This window comes from Lichenostomus cassidix, chromosome 2 (genome assembly GCF_008360975.1).
Source record: "Lichenostomus cassidix isolate B80296 chromosome 2, HeHo_3.0, whole genome shotgun sequence".
Taxonomy (NCBI): Eukaryota; Metazoa; Chordata; class Aves; order Passeriformes; family Meliphagidae; genus Lichenostomus; species Lichenostomus cassidix.
In genome coordinates, this window is record NC_139482.1 from 30,771,662 (window position 1) to 30,793,829 (window position 22,168).

General features: G+C 38.8%; 1 protein-coding gene across 5 annotated transcripts in view; it reads left to right on the forward strand.

Annotated features, from left to right (window-relative positions):
• ABCB5 (ATP binding cassette subfamily B member 5) overlaps window positions 1-21,359 on the forward strand; it is a 48,478-nt gene extending 27,119 nt beyond the window's left edge. For all 5 annotated transcript variants that reach the window (XM_085050891.1, XM_085050892.1, XM_085050893.1 and 2 more), the window contains 17 exons: window positions 947-1,072; window positions 2,288-2,491; window positions 3,621-3,791; window positions 5,630-5,791; window positions 6,270-6,500; window positions 8,412-8,558; window positions 9,145-9,249; window positions 10,063-10,140; window positions 10,602-10,685; window positions 12,633-12,836; window positions 13,624-13,724; window positions 15,065-15,205; window positions 15,686-15,842; window positions 18,035-18,232; window positions 19,131-19,337; window positions 20,329-20,475; window positions 21,005-21,359. In XM_085050891.1, the coding sequence (XP_084907017.1) occupies window positions 947-1,072; window positions 2,288-2,491; window positions 3,621-3,791; window positions 5,630-5,791; window positions 6,270-6,500; window positions 8,412-8,558; window positions 9,145-9,249; window positions 10,063-10,140; window positions 10,602-10,685; window positions 12,633-12,836; window positions 13,624-13,724; window positions 15,065-15,205; window positions 15,686-15,842; window positions 18,035-18,232; window positions 19,131-19,337; window positions 20,329-20,475; window positions 21,005-21,202 (2,661 nt within the window). In that variant the 3' untranslated portion in view covers window positions 21,203-21,359. The remainder of the gene's footprint in view (window positions 1-946; window positions 1,073-2,287; window positions 2,492-3,620; window positions 3,792-5,629; window positions 5,792-6,269; window positions 6,501-8,411; window positions 8,559-9,144; window positions 9,250-10,062; window positions 10,141-10,601; window positions 10,686-12,632; window positions 12,837-13,623; window positions 13,725-15,064; window positions 15,206-15,685; window positions 15,843-18,034; window positions 18,233-19,130; window positions 19,338-20,328; window positions 20,476-21,004) is intronic.
• The last annotated feature ends 809 nt before the right edge of the window (window positions 21,360-22,168 follow it).

Below are 22,168 nucleotides of genomic sequence, written 5' to 3' on the forward strand. Positions count from 1 at the left end.
TGGAGATATAAACCCGGGTAGATGTAATACAGGGTGAGGAGAGGAATATTGCAACTATTTTAATCTCTCATTGCAAAAACATGTGTAGGAAAACTTATAAATCAGCCTGGTATAAACAAGAAGAGTTTCCATAGCAGCAAAATATTTTGGCAACTGTGCAGCCTTACTTGTAATGACATGGATATCTTTTGAGGTAAAATATTCTCTAAATGTGAAAACAGCAACAAAGATATCATTAATCTGTACCTACTCCCTGTGTTGCTGAGGCTGCTAACAATAAGAAATGGGATTTATTAAGGGCTTGCTAGCAGTTACCTTGTCAAAACAGCCATCTGTGTTCTAAAAATAGAAGAAAACAGGCTTGTTTCTCAGTGGTACTCTTTAGCACTTGAAAAATAATTTTCTGTGAGATTCATAATTGTTCTGCCATGAAAAATGGAGGACAGCAGGAGAATGTAAGACCTCAAGCCTTCTACCAGATCACACAAATTGGAGAAAATGAGCTATCAAGTTTAGAGTACTATGGCTGTATCTATATTAGTTTATTTGAGTATGCTGGGGAATTTTCCCAGGCACTGGAATGCAATGGTCTATGCAAGGGAACTCTTAAAATGTTTCTTGGCATGAACTTGACCTGTTGCAGTTATCCATCTTCTCAAAAAATTCCCAGGCTTGGTTTGGTAGTCAGAAGGATCCAGGGACCATTTCCTAAAGGCAGGTTGCATGTAGCCATCTTGTTTTGAAGGCTAATAAATTTTATAAGCATAGGTGCAGCCTTTTTCCTGTGCTCCAGGATATTCCCAGGTACAACTAATTTATTAATATTGCCTTACCTTCACACTGTGGCACTCACTGCTGCCTTGACAGCAATAGCTACAGTTACCCTGGCAGACTGTTCTCTAATCAAACTAGTCAAATTAAGATAACTTTTTTTTTTTGTTTCCAGATCCTCCAAGGTCTAAACTTGAAAGTTCAAACTGGGAAGACCATTGCTTTAGTTGGTGCCAGTGGCTGTGGAAAAAGCACTACTGTTCAGTTGCTGCAGAGGTTCTATGATCCTGACCAGGGAGAAGTGAGTGTCTGCCAAAGAACTATAAACACTGAGAGCTAGGAGGACATGCATGAGTTTCCCGTATTGACTGAACCTTGTTTTTTGTTTTGACTGAATTGGAGCATATATCTGCATAGTTCATATTTCCACGATTTAAATTTCAAATGAATACCTTCTCTTGTCAGTTGGACTTCATTATTCTGCTCCTTCTTACAGTACTAAATCACAAATAGCAAATGCCACAAGTCTTTGAATAGACTTGCAAGATCTGAATTTAAAATAATTGCTTTCAACAGTTCATTTTTAAAATTGTCCAAACTTTCTTTAACCAAAGTGTAATCGAACAATGTTCTGCTGTATTTTGCTTCCTTTTCATTGAATGTAAGTGAAAACCTGGAGAGAGTTTTCCTATTTTAAATGATTGTTTTCTTGGCTTGCTTTTTACTATCTGCTAACATACAGCAGAAGTTTCCATCCCTATGCACTGTATGTCTGTTTCACCACTAAAGACTAAATCCAGTTAGTAAATGGTAAATATTTCCACAAGAAATTTCCAAAGGAAAAAAAAAAGCACATTTTAAGAAAATGAGTTTTTTATTCTTGATACTTGAAAAATGCTACTGGTGGTTGAAAGCAGGTAAGCATTAAAATATTAAACATTGAACTATCAGTATATAATATATTAAGGCAGTTCTTACCAACACAGTTATTTCTGTGTCTGTTCATTCCTGCCCTCATGCCTCATTTTGCTGTGTCAATGCCAATGTTCATATGACCACACTGCAAATTATCTAGGTTAAAAATAACTTTCCTTTTCCTTTTAGTCCACTTGAACTTTTTCTTTGATGTGGTGTAAAGAACAGCCACAGAGATGATTGTATAGCCACAATTGAAGACAACAAACTGACACAGGGGCATGAGAACTGGATAAAAAGTGTGCAATTTACTTCTGTAAAATTCTGAAGTCAGCTCAAACAGGATTGTTATTGAGGGAAAACTGGGGGGAAAAAAGCCCCTGATGTCTTCTCTGTTTATGCTACTCCTCAACAATTTCCACCTTGTACAATGGATGGAAAAACTGCAGTTGTAACTTCCATCCCAACGTAGTTTTCTACTAAAGACAACAATTTTTTTTTCTTGACCTTCTAGCTGATACTTCAGTCAAGTAATAGTAATTAATTGCATTATTACAGAGTACATTTCCTTGACTTGTTTGACACACTCTTTTCCTCTCAGATTACCTTAGATGGTCGGGATATTCGGACCCTTAATACAAAGTGGCTACGAGAAAATATTGGCATTGTGAGCCAAGAGCCTGTTTTGTTTGCAACCACAATAGCTGAGAACATTCGTTATGGCAGAGAAGACATTTCTGATGCTGAAATTGAGCAAGCAGCCAAGGAAGCCAATGCTTTTGACTTTATATCTAGACTGCCTGATGTAAGTTCATGAACTTATTTTGGTCCATTTAGGTTGGTGTCCTGTTTCTGAGAGGGAGAGCATGGGAAACCAAGTTATACTACAGCTTCTCAAAATATACTTCTTGCCTCCAGCAGCTTGCCATTTAGAGAGTTTTTTAATTAGATATTGTGCCTTTGGTTGCTCTCAAAGGACTTGTGAGGAAGTCTGGGAAAAAAGTCAATGCCTTAACTCAGGAGAAAGGAAGCTTCACAGCTGTATTGCCATCCCTACCCATCTCATGAGGCAGAGAAAAGTTGGGCTTTTAAAATGAAAAACCAGGAGTTGTCTGTACATCCTCAGGAAATGGGGGAAGTGGGTGAAAGTAAATATTCCCTGAACCAAGACCCTTTCTAGCAGCTACAAGTTTGAGAACTCCCTCTGCCTGAGATTCACAGCTTTGAACCCTCTCTTAGCAGAAGGTGCCTCACCCCTTTCAGGGTGGGGATGGAAAGTGAGGTCAATAATTCTAAACACATCCACATAAATGGATATTTATATGTCCTTCCCTTTGCTCCTGAAGTTAAAAAATGTGAGAAAAGTGCCCACCCGGGATTCAATTTCAAATCTTTTTACTGCTTTAAAGAGCTTGGCCCCCATTGCTCAAGCATCTGCCATTTCTAGAATGTCAGTCTGTTCCAAGGTTCCTTCTGCTCAGGAAGGGTTATTTGATCATATTTACTCTTAAACAGCTATATAATAAAAGACCACAGTGCACTTTGAGATTTGCCACTTTGCAGTAATTGACACGGTCAGTAGGAACCAAACCATGGCTCCAAGGGGGGTGTCTCAGGTTCAGAGTAGGCAATTATAGCTCCTGGTGTGTCCCTATAATTCCAATCCTTTTGGAATGGTAGGCAATCCTCAGAAAATATAGAGATGCCTTTTACAGGTTTGTCTTGAGAAACCCCAAAGAGGCATAAGTTCAAAGTTAGGCAGGTACAACATGTGGTGGATGTAGGAGGGTTTGTCTAAGGACTGGTTGGATGGATGTCCTTCCATGTTTGCTCTTCCTGTGCTCAAGTCAGCTGGAAGAAGGTGAATAACTTAGGCTTGCACTGAAAAGTGAGGAATTGAGATGTGTCTCAACTTCTGTTCTCTCCTTCCTCAGAAATTTAACACCATGGTAGGTGAAAGAGGGGCTCAGCTGAGTGGAGGACAGAAGCAGCGAATAGCTATTGCCCGTGCCCTAGCAAGAAATCCCAAGATTCTTCTTCTGGATGAAGCTACATCTGCATTAGATACTCAGAGTGAATCCATAGTGCAGGCAGCCCTTGATAAGGTAGGACTCATGGTATTGAAGCTACCAGCTGCTGTGAAAATGTGCAACAGGGCATAAGAAAAATTAAGGTATAATTTTCAGTGCAAGTTTCCATCAGAGTCAAGAACATCGGAAAATAAAATTTGAGTGTATGCTCAATTTCAGTGTTTTAACAGGCAACTTGAACCATCAACAACTTACTTGAAAATCATATTTATTTTCTTAGGGGTTTTGGTTCTGCTTTATTACTAATTACAAAGGCACTTAGTCATGTGGAGCAGTAAATTAGGTCTCCTGCACTCCCTTTCTCAAACTATAATTGTTCATTTGCTGGTCAAATATTGATGGTATTTTATCAAGGCAAAGTATGCAGACAGAATGTCCTTTCTCAGATAGATTATAGAAAAGTGTATATGATATTCCTAGTATCTGTTCTCTATTGAATAGTTGATTCATAATTTTCAGAAAGCTCTTGTGATTTAGCCATTTTCATTCTTTCCCTGCTTTTAGGAGCTCCACAGCTCTAGGGTGGGTGCTGCTGCAGAGCTATGAGAGTTTGTACCCATGTCTCTGATCAGCACACAGTAGCTTCCTCACAGCCCTTCATCAGCAGTTTCCATCAATACGTAGTAGGCCTTGATTAAAAAAGAATTTTGTGCTTGGGCTTGAATGTTTTTTCTTTTGTCTAGTATTTATTTTAATGGATTTTCAAAAATGAAGTGAAAAATCCTGTCTTTCATTCCAGTAGTTATGCAGATACAAACTGCTAGGATGGCTCAAGGGAAACACAATTTGTCATCTTCACTTGCTAGTCAGTTTAAATCTGAGGTAAAGTGCAGCTGTTCTTATATTCACATCATTCTAGTGGTATTAGTATTGAGGTAACACGTAGATGAAAAAATAATATATAATCTAATGTGTGTATCAATGATATAATTGATGCAGGATTAAACACTAAAAGATTGCTGCTTCAGATGTAATTTGGTTTTCTTCTGCATGCTTGTTTTTAAAATTTTGTTATCAAGTACTTACCTTTTCCAGAAGTTTATTGCTTCGTTGAGTGCATAACAGAGGGAGGTTGCTCAATTAAGTGGACTGTTCTATATACTCTTCCTTCATCGTGTTCCCAGAACCCACTGAAATGAGCCCTGAATCATAACTTAATCATCTTTTCACAGCTTTTTGATGTCCATCAGTGTAGTCCCCAAATGGGATTTCCAAATTCATTGTCAACATCCCTGACTGGAAAAAGTGGTGCTAATATTGTTCATTATTTTTACAGCTGAGGAGCAGAGATGTTAACCTTATGAATGCTCGCTGTTTCTGGCCATTCATGTGCAGCTGCTTGAAGTCAGCTGTTTTTCAGATAACTCTATCTCATAAAGCATTTTGCTAATTCCATTGTATTTCCAAATATTTCCAGGGATAGTATGTAAAGAAGATATCTGCTCTTTATACGTTTTCTACTCTAGCTTTACTTTCAGAAAGATCTAACTATTCTCATACCATTTTCCCCTCATGCTTGCATGCACATGGAAACACTTTATGAGCAACTTTAACTCAAACAGTTCAAGTTCCATAAAAAGTCAAATACCTTAATTATAGTCTTCAATGCCTCTGTTGCCTGTCTAAAAAGATTGTGGCTTTCTCTACCTAAATAAGTCAAATGAAAGTGTCTTTGGACTGCTAAACAAGAGACATAAAACCAGGGAAAAAATCATCTTTGCTTTAAAAACAAAGAGAATTATTTCTGAAGTTCTGATTTACTTTACATTACAAATGGCTAAAATAAATTTGTTTTATTTCTGTGCTATTTTCTTACATCTTAATTGTAACTGGGTTTGGTGTGTTTCTGTAAGGCTCGGGCTGGCCGTACCACCATTGTGATTGCTCACAGACTGTCTACCATCAGGACTGCTGACACTATAGCTGGATTTGAGAAAGGTGTTGTGGTTGAGCAAGGGACACACAGTGAGCTCATGCTGCAGAAAGGAGTCTACTATTCCCTTGTCATGCAACAGGTGAGGGCAAATTTCTTCACTTTCATTCTCCATTTCACGACACTGTCAAATGATGGTGGGTAGAGCCATTTTCTCCCTCCAGTTCCTGCATAGTGTCCAGCTGGCAGCTGCTCAGTTATTCTTGTCTGGGCACAGACACAGGCTTGGAATTCTTGGGGGTTTTACCCGTAAGTGTTTCATATTCACACAATCCAATATGTCAAAAACATAAGTGAGTTTAAGGCACAGACTGCATAATTATGGCATAACCACTGAGGTTTTAGATTCCATGTTGATTCCACAGACTTTAAAGGAAAAGAGGGGAAAAAAAAATCAGTATCAAATAGTCTACTGCTCTGCCATTGCAGACTGAAATATGGATGACTTATAGGCAACACTAATTACACAACTGAAACAGCAGTATTCATGAGAAAAAAAATTACTTTTCTTTCTTTCTGCTCAAAATGCCCTGTAATTTTATATTCTGAATTACCACTAGGGTTCTAGCACTGATGTTCAAGATAATGGCACATCAGAAGATAGTGAAGGTGGAGATGAGGAGTATGAGGAAAACATAAATCCTGTGGAAGACCTGACTCTTCAAGATCATTTTGAAGAACCTGTCATCTCTGGGAGAGACAGCATTCGAAGACGATCCAGCAGATATAAGAGCAAGAGGAGTTCGTCTAAACAGCCATTTGGAAAAAAGAAGGAAAAGAAGGAGGTGGAGGTTGGTATTAGAACTTCAGTTTAGAATTTTAACGATAAGATATAAGCAGAAACAAAAAGCACATAACTTGGATCACTTTTAGATTGCTGGCTGCCATGCAACCTTCACTCTGGTGCTGTTGCAGTCAGGACTCACCAGACTGAGTATCTGGGGACAGTCATTTGTCTTAACAAAGATCTTCATTTTAACCCTACTGAGCCAGTGTGGAACTGGAAAAAACTTGTGCTATTGATTTGTCATGCTTCATACAATTATTATTTCAGTGGTACTGATGGTTTCATTCCATCCAATTAAAACTAGCTGTGAGATTTCATTTGCAAGATTCTTTACTCCCTGGTACTTATTGTTGCATATACTGCTGGAGAATGTAATCCCTGGAGTGTGAGTAACCAAACTGAAGGCACTTTGGAATATAGTACTGCATTTATGTCAAGCAAAAAAAAAAAAAAAAATTCAAAGCCTTAACATTTTGAAGAGCATTCCCAGTAAAAGAGCTAATACTCTCTCTCTGTTTTAGGATATGCTTCATTTCTTCAGGTCTTTTACAGATAAAACAACTTAGTTGACGTATGCCATACATCAATAAAAGTCATATAGGAATTTCAGAATTTAGAAAAATTATTTTGTTTTGTCGAAGTTGAGTAAACCTTGCTGATAGCATCAAAAAGAGCAGATTTCTAGTGCGTTCTGGATCAGATTTTGGGTAAGCAACTCAAGAGAAACTTGACTTTATTTTCTATGTTGTAGAGCTTTAACTGCAGCATTTGTTTTCATGAAACACATTGGAAAAGTTATTTGGTATATTGAGTTTACTTGGGTTTTTTACCTGATTTCAAGACCATTGAAGTGAAGAAATAAAATATATATTCCAGAGTAAAACCATGAATCCTCCTAAATCTGTGGAAGTTAGGATCTGATCTGTATTAATCTATTTAAATACTTTTGAAAGCCTTAGTATAATTTTTATCTATAGATATTCCTCCTCACTAAAATATACCTTCCAACTAATGAATATATCATATAGCGCAAAGGGGCTGGATCCATTCCTATTGTCATATAAAAAGTCATGTAACTTCAAAAAATACTTTTTGGCTGTGTATTAGTACTGCCTAAGAGATTAGAGGATGTAGTGGGTGTGCATGCTTAGGAACACAATATTCATACCATTCAGAAAAAATTAAGTCAAGCGTCCAGCAAGTTGTAGTTATTTCGGAAAAATCAGCCTTTTTTACTTGAGGCTTAGCCACCCTTATTGAGCATCTGAAACACAGGATAAAATAACCAGCAAGAAAGAGAAACTTGCTCGTAATCCTGACTAATATTTTGTCTCATTTCTGATGTTTCCATTTTTTGATTTTCCAGAAATATCCCTGTGGAGGCATAGGCACTTAAATAAAGTGATAAAGCAGGACAGAACGCTTTTTGTGCTTTCAAAGCAGACACAGGCTTAACAGACTCTAACACATTGGATATAGTTTGCCAAAGAGGAAAACTACCTCCCTACCCAATTGTTCTACTGCCAGCCCACTGGCATTTAGCTGAACTGGAGGGACCTCTTCTGTGCTCTGAACAAGGACACTTTTAGGTCTTTGCAATGGTTGAAATGTTATTTGCCATTCATTGTGACCAGTCCTATCTGACTTTCAGTGAACTGTCCTGGCCCTTCTCCCCTCATGACTTAGCTGTTCGTTTAGTTTTTTGCCTCCAAATGTTTACAGTGCAGTTGATGTTCTAGGATGTGGAACAGCAAAGCAGCAAATCTCCAGCATGTTTGCTTGCTCTGAGAGCACAGAGAGGGCTTTCAGCAGTTTACCAAGACTGTTCACTGCTCAAAGCCTAATGAACACACACTGTCTGCAGAATTTTGTGTTCTGCAGCTTTCCAAGGAAAACTTGCAAGTTTTTCCTGTAGGAAGAAAATCTCCCTGCTGTGCCTTACTGGAGAATCCTGGCTCTGAACAAACCTGAGTGGTTCTACGTACTGCTGGGAGTGATTGCTGCTGCTGTCATAGGTGCAGTCCACCCTACATTTGCTGTTATATTTGGAAAAATCATTGGGGTAAGCTTTTTGGGGGGTTGTTTGGTTTGTTTGTGTTGGGGTTTTTTGTTGCTTTGTTGCTGAGTTTTTTGTTTGGTTTTTTTTTATGGTTTTTTTTTTGCTTGCTTGTTTTGTTTGTTGGAGAGTGTTTTTTGGGAGGGGGGGAGTTAGTGATTTTTTTTTTGTTTTGTTTTTTTGGGGGCTTTTTTTTGCAACTGGAGGTTGCAGTCCTGAGCTTCCTTCATGCTCAACCACTCTGTCAGTTCTTTCCATGTAAGTCTCTGAGTGGGATTAACTAGTAGAAATAAATAAATTGAAAAATGTTGAAGAGGCTCCCTAGAAGCAGAGCATGGTGGAACTGCATCTGACTAGCAGAGGAAAAGAGGAATATTGATGAAGCTGGGAGAACAAATTAGTGCAATGTAAGTTAAATGGAAATCTGGACTGTCTACTGGGTCTTTAACAGAAAGTTGACTGCAGACTGATTTCAGCATCCAGAATACTTGCTAAAAGAAATTAAAGTAGACAAACTTCTTGAGATGAAGGCTGGCTTATGTAACGGACACTTGTCTATGTACTCATTTTTGTGGGTTTTTTCCTTTCATAGGCTTTTCAAGAAACAGATCCAGAAAAAAGGAGTAAAAACACTGTGGTGCTTTCTTTAATATTTCTTTTACTTGGAGTGATTATCTTAACAGCATACATAATCCAAGTAAGTGTCACTACACTGAAATCTTAAAAGCTCCAAACTTTCTAGCAGGCTGCAGGTATAACTCATCAACACAATCTGAGAAGCAGTACCCCAATCAGAGCTTACAAAAATATGCAGAAGTGCCAGAGTCTTCCTGAGATATATTGGCTTAATGTTAATGTTCACTTAAAGATTATATTTGCTCTTGGTTCAAATAATCCACTGAAGGCAATGTTAATTCAGCATGATTGAAATCAAAGTTGAGAGTCTGGCCTTAAAAGTCAAAGTTAATACTGACATTTTTCACTGACTATATGAGTCTACAGGCTCTTGCCAAAGTAAGGATAAAGCAGACTCTTTCCATTGCAGTTGGTACTTTTCAGACCATCAAGTAAATTCCATCACTTTCTGTCCTCTTCTGACTGCTTTAAAGCTTGCAGGAAACACTTAGTGCCCATTGATGTCCATATTGTAAAATCCATTGGTATGACTGCTGTGAATGAATGTCTCTGGTTGCAGTCAGAGGAAGGCCAATCACTGGACAGGTTGATTTATCTTGTAGTTCTACTGTCTGTGTGCAAGGCTGACCAGAAAAGTTTAATCTCCCTTTGACTGGGTGGTCGTGATACAAGTATGTAATATATAGATGCCTTCTCTGCCATGTTGCTTCCTTTCTGTGAGAAAATTGGGTATTAGGTCCAGGAATATGAATGATGTTTTTCCCAGGATATATGTATTCACAGGGGGTTGTGGGTGTGATTGCTTTTGTTGTGCAGATTTATAAACAGAGTTACGGCATCAGATGAGAAAATGTGACCCTTTTTCCTCTCTCAGGGATTCATGTTTGGGAAGTCTGGGGAAACACTAACAATGAGACTGCGCTCTTTGTCCTTCAGAGCTTTACTTCAGCAGGTATGAATTAGGCAGCTAGCATATCAAGAGGGCAATGTGTGTGTTCATAGAAACATCTGAAAGGGATTGGGAGACAGTAAATTGGTGATAGGAAGAAAAAACCTACTATAGCCTTTGCAAATAAAAAGGCTTCCTTTCTGTATGTACAAATCCTTGTGAGTTTCTTCAAACTCAGGATATTCTATGATTCTATATCTGATGGAATAAGTAATTTGTAAGAGAATAGTTAACCTCTTCAGGCCTAAGGAATGTCTAAGTAAATGGTGTTTATAATAAAAGTTTCTAGATAGGAACATTCAGGAAAACATTGCAGCCAATAACACTTTGACTATAAACAATTAGATGTCCACAAAAGAATGTGGTTTTAAGCTTTTTCTTTTAGTTTGCTTGGAAATGCTGACTACAGAGAAAGAGCATTCAGTCAGCCATCCTGTTTTGTACTTTCATGTCTTTTCTTGCAGGAGATTGGATGGTATGATGACCAGAAAAATGCTGTTGGTGTTCTGCTAACTCGTCTTGCTACAGATGCTTCCCAAGTTAAAGGCGTATGTTGATTCTTTCATGTGTGTTTTTAAAATATATTTTTCCTTACAAGTATTAATTTCTATTGGCAAGGAACGCCAGATTATTTCAGAAAACAAAGTAGTAAATCTACCCCACAGACTGGCAGATGCATTCACATAGTATGCTACAGTCACATTGGAAATGGCTTCCCAGCTGATAATTTACAAGGACTATCAAAAATCCAGCAGATGTTCACATACTTTTCATGTCCCTCCCTGCAAGTCTTTAAGCTAAATCTATTATATATAGTAACTGTAGACCATTTCACCATGCAAAGTGAAATCTGCATATATGCTTTAACCACAGTCACTGGATCTCACATTTTTACACCCTGTTGTGGGTGTCACCTGAATTTTTACACCCTGTTGTGGGTGCCACAAAGAGGTTGCATCTGCAGAGGATACAAACCCTTACTGGTCTCAGTGAAGAGAATTATTCTTCCCATTGCTACAGAATGTGCTTCACAAACAGTAAGAAATAGACCAGCATAATTAAAAAACACCACAGAGGGCAATGGCCAAGGAAGAGAACCACTCAAGAAGCTGGTATGGGAGAGGTGGCCACTGGACACTGGCAAGACAGTGCACAGTTCCTCCAACTGCTCACCTCATCAGCTGAACTTCACAATCTGACAAACATTTCTGTTTCTTCCTATCCCTTTGGGGGGAAAAATCACTGCAGGGCTTGTGGGGAAAAGTTTACTAGTTCCTTTTTTCCCCTTCATATTTGTACATCAATAATCCTTTAATGCCTACATTTTTCAGTCTCCATAGGTTTTCTTTCTCTCCAGCCCTCCTTCATTATGGGCTTGTAGGGAGAAAATAGTCTTTGACAATTTTTTTCATTTTTGTCTTTTAAAATTTAAAAAAAAAATTAAATTTTTTGCTTCAGTGTTAATGAACTCTATCACCCTGTCAGGGCAGTAAAAAGGAGGGGTGCACACACTTCCCTAACTACAAAATACACCTCTGGGCATGAATGGGTCTCCAGAGCTACTGTGTTCTCTAGAGCGCCAGAGTCATCAGTAAGTCAGTACCATGCCTCATGTTGCACGGGTTGAAGCTTCCAAATTCATATTTATGTGCAACCCCTAGAACATATGGCAACAATTCACCTTGGCATTGGTTTAATTACTAGTATTTTAAATTTATTGAACAAGAAAAGTCTTTTCAGGGCAGGAAAGTCTTTAGCAAAAGAAAGAAGAATGTTTGCTTCCCACACAAGGATTTTTTTTTTTTTGCCAAGTTCTGGAAGATGAACTATTTCCACAGGGCTGTTTGCAGTTTTTTCTGCAGACCAGAGCCCACCCGGGTGCTGGATGCTAATCAACTCTCATTTAAAAAAGTTTTTGATGAAAAGGTTGTACAGGCTGGGAGGAGGTGAGAATTCTTCAGTCAGAGTTAATCTTTCCTATTCATTATCCCACTGAGATAAAGTATTTCTTCAGGGTGGCCAAATTCAGATTTCTTTTCTAAGAACTCAACCCCAAGTGCAGCAGTGTGAGAACCTGAGGATGAATATTTTTCACCCCTGTTAGTGTGGCGGGTCTCAGTGAAAGGCTGTTGTTAGAACCAAGCCACTCTTGCCTAATGCTGGACATGTCACTGCCAACTTGTCCTGCTGTCACAGTGGTCACATTTTTCTGTACCTTGGGTAGCATGTGATGTTCTAGACACATATTTCATTAAACAACTGTTGAGTCCAACTCTCTAGACTACGTTAATATCTCCTGAAGGTCTGAATGCTGGCAGATATGGGGACTCTCTAGGAAAGGTTACGTAAGTTGGTGCATAATGTCTGAACACATGGTCGCAGATAGTCTCATTTCCCAGCAAAAAACTTTGGCAATGACTACAGCAATTTGAAGTGGTAATTTAAGCAACAAAAAGAAAAATCTAATGTATTTGGGGTTTCTGGGGTTTTTTTAGGCAACTGGAAGTCGACTTGCACTGATGACTATGACTGTCTTCACCCTTGTGACTGCCATTATTATTGCATTTGTATATGGCTGGCAGCTGACTTTGCTTATCCTGGCCTGCATTCCTTTTATTGTTGGTGCAAATGCTGTGAATGCTAGCTCTATGTCTGGTCATGCTGCAGAAGATCAAAAAGCTTTGGAAGAGGCTGGAAGAGTAAGTTCTTCAGTTTTAACTACAGGGCTCTGATGTGAGATCACTTTCAAGGACAACATTGCAGTTATGTTATAGTTGACTCAATTGTCCAAGACAAGCGAAGGGTGTTGAGGGGAATGTTTATCTATCTTCAAGAAAAGCCAAATATGGATAACACTAAAAATCTGCAAATTAGACTATAAAAATGCATTTAAAACCTCCATAGTAGATTTCTGGGCAGTGGCAGCTGCAGCAGAAGCAGCCCCAGCACTGGTGCATCTCACACCTAGGGTGAGCAACGTGGCTCTGCACTGCTCTTCTGCAGCCAGAAGTGTTGCAACATTGATATCTTTTTATTCTGTCATAAAGGCAAGCCGTTAATTTGCTCAAGAGTTTCAGGGTACTGCCTTCATTGACCTGATAGTGCTCCTCCAGGAGACAGAAATAGCCCATGCAAAAGAGCAAGATGTATCTGGATTACTAGTGTTTTGTTCCCATTTTATTAAATTTGGTTTCATACATGAGGGCCACAACCCATACATTAAGGAAGACACTGGTGATGCTTCCTGCATGCTGGCCTGGTTCTGAACTCAAATATGTTGTTGGCTTCAGCCCCAACCATGTCTCACAACCATGGGGTGAATAATTCCATTGCTCAGGACTTTCCTTCGCCTTGATCCCTACTGTTAATCTAGCACTTTCTGACACAAAATAATAAATGCTAGAGAAGAGATCAAGTATTCAGAAGATATGTTGTAGATTGCAGTTGTAAGGGATTAGTTCTTATTTGTTTAATGTGTTTGTTTAGATTTCAACAGAATCAGTTGAAAACATAAGAACAGTAGCTTCACTGACCAGGGAAGAAGCATTTTATGAAAGATATGTTGCTAGTTTGAATTGTACATACAGGTGGGTTTTTTTTTTTACTAATTCTTTCTTACTACATTTTAGTCTTTCAGATTTACTGTAAATACATTTCTTGGAACCTGTCCAATACCCAAAAGACTGGGAAGAATATCAATAGCTGTATATAGAGTTTTGAAATTTGTATAGTCTCTATATTTTAATATGCATTCTTAAATGCAGAGTGAAAAAAAACTTTTTCAGCATTTGCCTTTTAAGATACAAACATTTTATAAACAGCATTCTCTGCATATGTGTTTGCAAACACGTATGTTTGCAAGAATATTGTGTTTGCCTACAATATAGGATATACATTCACTCCATTTCACTGTACTGCACTGATACTACCTAACTTAGGAACTGACAATTCCACTACACTCTTTATAACATAAGCCAGTTTTATTCCCCTCATATGACTTTGTAGCCTTGAAAAGAACTTCATGTGTTTCCATTGTTTGACCCACTACATCCCACTGACTTGTCTCCACTGAAATGCATTTGAATCACCACAGCTGATAGATTTTTCTAGCTCCATTTTATATGAATAAAATAGGCCAAAATCTAAATGGTTTCTAATGTAAAAGAAAGAATTGAAAATTATGTATTGCACAATCTGTCCTAAGACAAAATAGTGTTAAAATTCAATGTCTAGTGAACTGCTAAGAGCCCAGATTTGGGCAGGATGCTTGCCTGGAATGTCACAGGTCTGATTTACAGCTCAGACTAGAAAGGAAATTTCCTCTTCCTCTGAGAGCATCCTGAGCAATGAGGGCAGAGTTCTCGAGACCCTGATTTGGTGTGTGTTCAATTAGCTACACAAAATGAAACTTTTTCAGAGGGATAGACTGAGAAATAGCAGCATAGTCTGAATCCTTGTGGGAATACCCAGCAATACATTTCTGCTCTGAACTGGGATGAGAGCTCTCTGCTCAGATGGCCTGAGCTGGTGTCAGCTCTTAGAGCTCTTAGACCAGGCTGGATCCTGCTTGTTTTCCCAATAAAATGGGTCATATGGTATAGTTATTAACTTATTTCATTTTAACTAACTGCTCTAGTGACCTGCCCTACTATAAAAGAAAAGGAAGGGGATTCAATTTAATATAACTGAGGATCAAGGATTTCATTGCTTTCTGTCCTAAGGGCAGCTGTGTGTCATGAAGCCAGGGCCTTTTAGGGTCTGGCAATGGTTGTTTGTGGGTGTGTGTGTTGTGGGCTGATTTGTTGTGTTTTTGGGATTTTCAAGCTGGATTGCTTGAAAATTTTATTCCAGAAGTCTGGCTATCCCCCAGCCAGTGTCTGCTGTTTCATTTTACAAGTCGTTTATGGAAAGTCTCTTCTTTTTTCAGAAAATCTCGGAAAAAAGCTCCTTTCTATGGATTCACCTATGGAATAGCTCAGTGTGCAGAGTACTTTATTAATGCAGCAGTCTTCAGATTTGGGGCGTGGCTCATTGCTAATTGTATGAGCAACTTTGAAAATGTGTTTATGTGAGTATACTCCACAAAATGTTAAAAATATCAAAATCAGTACATAGGATAGTGATTTCAATGCATGCAAATTATTTTATCAAATTACAGAGGTAATGGGAATTTAGTAATTTGGTCTGCTTGGGAGTGTTCTTTGGGTATAAGGGCTGATTTGGGGGAAGTGAAACATATTTGGGCAGTGAAACAGCAAGAGGGAGCAGCAAGCTCAGTACTCTGGAGAAGCCTTTGCCCTTTGACATCCCATCCAGGCAGAGGGTGTTAAAAAGAGAAGCAGTATGATACCTCTGTTCAGCTGTAAAGTAACTGTGGGAACAAGCTGACCTTCCTAATGCTGGATGACATTCTGGAGTGTGGGGAGCTCCAGAAATATCATAACTTAAAAATACTAAAAAACTTTATTCTGAAGGTATATCTTACACAGGAGGAAGAGAATGCATTGTTCTACCTGGAATGAATCACACTTTGTCCTTTGCTTTTTAGAGTCTTCTCTTCTGTCATATTTGCAGCTATGAATGTTGGTCAGTCTGCTTCCCTGGCACCAGATTATGGCAAAGCTAAAATGTCAGCCCAAAGAATCCTTCAACTTTTGGACAGAAAACCTCGAATTGACAGTTACAGTGAAGAAGGTGAAAAATTGGTAAGGGTTGGTGGTGTTTTGGATTGGGGTTTGGGGGGGATATTGCACATTTGTTTCTTTGAGGTTTTGGGTTTTGGAGGTATTTTTTAGGAAGGAGTGGGTTTTTTTCCCAGAAAAAAAAGTTGTAACCAACTAAATTAGTAATGACATATTATCAGCAATTGTATTCACAGCTTCATATTTCTCAGGGTGTCACAAAAGGTAACTGAATTAGGATGACATAATTGCAACCTGAAGAGAGCCTACAAAAAAGATGGAGAGGGACTTGTTACAAGAGCATGTAGTGACAGGACAAGGGGGAATGGCTTCAAACTGAGAGTAGGCTCAGATGAGATACTAGAAAAAAATTCTTTATTGTGAGGGTGGAATATGTTGCCCAGAGAAGTTGTGGTAATCGCATCCCTGGAGGTGGTAAAGGCCAGGCTGGATGTATCTTTGAGCAACCTGGTCAAGTGAAAGGTGTCCCTGTCCTCAGCAGGGGGGTGGAATGAGATGTTGTTGAAGGCCTCATCTAATCCAAACCATTCTTTAATTCTATCAAAAGACAGACACTATATAAATAGTGGTTCTGACTTATTTAGGGACCATATTATTTCTGGGTTGCAGATGAATGAGTAAAAAAAAAAAAATTCATTCTACTGACTCACACCTTAAATGGCTTCAGAAAAACACTGATAATGACCATTCCAATAAAAGTTGTGTTGTCTTTATAAGAGTTTACCTAGAAGTAAAATATTAATGCATTGTTCTAATTATTTTGTAAATATGAGACACTAGTTCCTTTAGAGGTAGAAACTTTTGATAAAAGCCATCCCATTCCATCTGTGGAAACTCTTACGATTAAAAATGTGTTCTTGTGAAGTCAAAACAAACTTAATGAATAATTTGGTTTGCTCTAAAGTTAGGGGAGGAAGAAAAACAAAAGACACTCAAAAATTCCCCAAAGAGTCTCATCTCTAAACCAAAATTGTCATTAAGGAGGCTGAGCTCAGCACATGTCAAATTTCTGCATCTAATTCTTTCAATTTGCATGTTCTGGAAGGATTACATGGGCACATCCAGGTTCATCTAAGTTTAAAATTAACTTCCCATGAAGGTTTAAATGGTAGCTCCTACTCAGGAAGCAATAATCCTGTTTTCTATAACTTTATGCTTATGTTCAGGATTTTCAGCCTTTAAAGTTCTGAGCATACTTGCATATTTTCTTGAACCAGGGCTCTCTGGCACAGACATTGAATGACTTGGCAGAAGGTCTCTGGTAAAATAAAACCTAAGTGAAAACACTTCTAATATAGACTGGACTCAACTACCGGTGATGCCTGTGGCTTAGCAAGGCAAAGTTTTGATCCCATCAAACTAGGTCATTACTGCTGTGAGAGCATCGTATTAGTGGTGCTGCTGGTATGAACATAGGGCTGGCTCATACCCCAAAGAGCAGGACAGGCAATAGCCTTAACATGTGCCCCCTTTCTCCCACTTGGGCTTAATATCAGCCTGCCTAGAATGCCTAATTAACAGCTATCACTGCTTTTTAAAACAAAGCTTTGTCATTCTTGCCTGTAAATAACCTACCAAAGAATTTAGCTCTTCTATCTTAATCTCCAATTTCGACCTTGCGATATTTTTGTTCAAATTGCACTATCTGAAGAGAAAGCAAATGATACAATTTATATCACAAGCAGTAGTGCTTTAATTAAATGTGTTACAAATTAAAAATAAGGATGGCGTCTATTTGTCTGAAGAGGGTGGCTGGGCACTGGAATAGGCTTCCTAGGGAAGTGGTCACAGCACCAACCTGACAGAGTTCAAGAAACATTTGGACAATGCTCTCAGGCACATGGTGTGGTTCTTGAGGATGGTCCTGTGCAGGGCCAGGAGTTGGACTCAATAATCCTGGAGGGTCCCTTCTAACTCAGCTGATTCTGTGATATTCATTTCAAAGATGAAGTGAAAAATAGATACAAGAGATGCAGAAAACTCCTTCTCCAAAAGGATCTAGAGACTTTACATCTCCAGAGCACCCTATAACTAGTGACACTATGCTCAGTCCAATATGTCATTTAAAAGAATTTCAAAATCACTTCTGAGAACTCCCTCCAAAACTATCTTGGATCTCTCACTTTAATAACAAAACCTTAACACGTGTTGTTAAAGTCAAAGCTAACAATTGTGAACGCTCTACTGCTTTTCAGAGCCATTTTGAAGGCAACATTGAATTCAGAAACATCCACTTTGTATATCCAACAAGGCCAGAAGTTCGAGTTTTGCAAGGACTCAACGTGAAGGTTAACAAAGGACAGACTCTGGCATTAGTAGGAAGCAGCGGCTGTGGCAAAAGCACATCCATTCAGCTCTTGGAGAGATTCTATGACCCTGTGGAAGGACAAGTGGTAAAAATAGACTTGTGTGGCTATTAATAGTAAATCTACAGGACTCTTTATCAGCGGCTTTTCACAATCCTGGCAGTACCTCTGTTGAGATGCCTTTTTTAGAGGTGTGAGTTACTGAGGCTGTGCCTCCAGCGGATCTGTAGACACTCCCAAAGCTTTGTCATTGCCTACAATGTGCATTTGCTCACACGTACCAGCAGTGGCACCCATGCTGGTATGGTGTGCTGGCTCAGGTCACAGATCTTGCCTGGGAAAGGAATGACCTTATCAGACTGAATTTCTTCCCCAAGGCTTCTCACACCCTGGTCCAATAGGTTGGCATAACACTTAAGTATCTTGCTTGTCAGTGTGTAAGTTTTCTTGCTGATATGAATGAGTACATTAAGGACATGGATAAATGCTTCAAATAACACTAATGTAATCTCACATGGATCATATTGTGTCCCCATCAGAAGATTGCAATGAGCTTTTTGATGCAATCCCCATTAATGAGTATAGAAAGTCAAAAGAAACCTTGGAGGTTGTAAGATTGAGTCGAAGGCCTATAGCTGAGATTATTTATTGGTGTGTTCAGCTTCTTAAAGGACAGGCTTTCCTGGGAGCTTCTTGGGGTCAGTAAGGCTTGAAAGACTGCAAGAACAGCCTGTGATCTGCATGTTGTTTCTGCCTGCAAGGAAATGGAAGCAAAATAACACAGAATTAAAAATTAATGAAAGCAAATATTTCATCTATTCTGCTAGTTCTTTTCTATTTTGCATGCAAAAAGTTTATTTGATTTCATCTGGGAATCTAACACATAATGGGCTTCCTGTTACAAATCATATTTTCTGTTTACAGCAGGCATGTGTGGATGAGCTCAGTAGCCAGCTTGGCATCATGTTTCTGTTGCTTTTTCTAGCTAGCAGATGGATTTGATACCAGATCTCTGCATTTACAATGGCTGAGGTCCAGACTGGGCCTGGTGTCACAGGAGCCTATTTTGTTTGACTGCAGCATTGCTGAAAATATCCAATATGGAGACAACAGTAGGGTGGTTAGTCAGGAGGAAATTGAAGCAGCAGCTAAAGCAGCAAATATTCATGCCTTCATTGAAAAACTGCCAGAGGTAAGAGACAGTGATGTTCTTTTCACAGTGAGATCAAATATTTGAAATTATATGGAGAAATCTAGGTAGTGCCGACTTAAACAAAATTTAGAATAAACACTTTTGTTTCCCTTAATAAGAAAAAGTATAACATTTATGTTTTAAAATGCCAGTGTGTTTCAAGCTTAAAATCCTTTTTCATTTGTTAAAAAAAATAAAAAAGCCAATGTTTCCACTATTATGGTGGTAGATAAAGCAGAATATCTGGGCAGGTAGGTGGGGAGAGGGAAATAAGAGGATGCTCTATGTATAAGCAAGCGCTCATAATAATTTTATTTATTTTTTTCTTTGACAGCAGAAGCTTCTCAAATTTCTCTGATAAAGAAATTTTATTTTTTCTAAAGTAATTTGGTAAAAAAGTAGTCTTTCTAATTGAATGGGCATGCAAAGGGAGTGTTTCTTAATAAATACAAAGAGCCAGTAAATCAAAAGTTAATGACATGGCATTTGACCTTTTTGCCTGACATGAATTTGGCTCTAACAAGGAAAAATACCTTGATAGTTTGTTTTCACTGTAGTTCTGTGTACCTGAAACTGTGGTAATGATGCTGAAAAATATTTCATTTTCATTACTGCTAATGATGCTTGAGCTTTTCTATTCACAAGCAACACAGTATCAAGTTCTTCATGTTTATATCAGTAAGCATTACATCCCTAGTTACACATGCGATTGTATGCTCTGTGGACACCTCACTGCTGGTACCATTCAAGACATATTCGTGTTTGAGGGAGTAAATTTTCAGATGGGGTATAAATATATGTGGCTGCTTATATAACTGCTTGTACCAGAGGTGTTTTTAAAGTCTTAACTTTATTAAAACCACTTACACTATTCTTTTTTTCAAGATGGAAATACTTAATAACTTTGATAGCTATGCATAAAATTTTGCTTTTCTAATCTTTCTTCTCTGAGAGTATTCACTGGTGGTCTTTTTTGTTTTTTAACATCCAGAAATATAATACCCGTGTGGGTGAGAAAGGAACACAACTTTCTGGAGGTCAAAAACAAAGAATAGCAATTGCCCGTGCTCTGGTTCGTAATCCTGCTGTTCTGCTTCTGGATGAAGCTACATCTGCTCTTGACACAGAAAGTGAAAAAGTGAGTAATGATTATTATGTGTAATACTTATGTCTGTATACCTGGCTAGTTACTTTCTGTAGAATAAAATTAATGCAAACATGTTACAAATGCTAAGTTGAGAAGAAAGGCAGGTGTATCATGGTAGCTTTTCCACCTGAAAGCTATGAATTGAATTATACTAGGAAGCTGTTTATATCTACTAAACAAACAAGTAGAAAAATCCCAAAACTTTAAGTATAAAACATCTTATGGAAATCATATTCCTCAGTTGTCTTCCTATTAGCGGTATTTGATGGCAAATACTGAATTTGTGTTCTGACCCAGGCTGGATGCCCAAGAACCTACTTCTTCATGTTTCACAGATGTTTGATCAGGCTCACTGACCTCAGTGAGAAATCCTGCTGAGTAAAGGTCTCCTGTGTGCACTGACTGGTATATCTGTGGGAGACCTATTCAGGTGATAAGAGAGTGAGAAATCAGATGTAGTTCCTAGGACAAAGGAAGTCTTTCCAGGTGCTAACAGCATTTTCATGGTATCTGTGTGCAGATTGTCCAGAAAGCTCTGGATAATGCCCGGCAAGGTCGGACTTGCATCGTCATTGCTCATCGCCTGTCCACGGTGCAGACAGCCGACATCATCGTGGTGATCCAGAACGGCAGGGTGGTTGAGCAGGGCACCCACAGCCAGCTCCTGGCAAAGGAAGGACACTACTATGCCCTTGTGAATGCACAAGTCTCTAATTAGTCCTATTGGCTGAGTCGGTTTTTTTGTTGTGGTTTTTTGGTTTTTTATGGGAAGACATGAGAAACTCTACAGAGGATGAATGTTGGCTGTGTCTGTGCTGACAGAGCAGGAACTGTGTTGCAGCCTGGTTTCTGTACCCAGTGTAGCCCTTGGCCCACACATCCATGGGGATGAGCAGTGCATGCCTGGTGCTGGGCCACAGAAGGTGCACAGAGGAGTCCTAGGGACAGAATGTGCTGAGCAGTTTGGTGTGTCCCATGATCTGGAGGGTGTCAGACCTGGTGCAGTCTCACCCATGGCTCAGGTGGGCACCCTGCTCTCACTGTCCCCCCAAACTCTGCCCCACAGCAGCTGCCACAGATCAAGGTGATAGCAGAGTGTCATAGCAGTTGAGCATCATGGACAAACAACAAGCTGGTGCTTGTTGTTGCCCTTTGAGTTTCTTCAGATGAAGATGAAGTCATAAAGCCAGCCAGATGAAGTCATAAAGTTGTCTTTAGTTAAAGATGATGGTCAATTCTTACTGAAAACTGAAATTCCAAATAAAAAAACATGCATTAAATTTAAAGGGGTGGAAGTATGGGGTTGTTTTTTCCGCCTCTTTATGCCACATTTCTGGTACTATTGTGCTTCACACACTTCTTGAAAATTCAATTTTTTTCAGACAATAATTTTAATAGCTACAAGCTTTCCGCATCAAGATAAACTGACATAAAAGATACCATTGTTTTGTTTAGTATTTTTCAAATGCTGACCTAACAGAGTTAAATAATTCTTTGTATCCAGCAGGATAATTTCATATGTTTTGTGGAGGAGCTAGGACGGCTTCTAATTGAGTGGACTAGTGTCAGCCATGTAAATTGCTTTTCTTTAAATAAAGAAAAAAAGGTTTTTTTTTCAATATGAGTCCCTTTATTTTTAATGGACATGGTACTTAAGGACATGGTTTAGTGGCAGATTTCATGG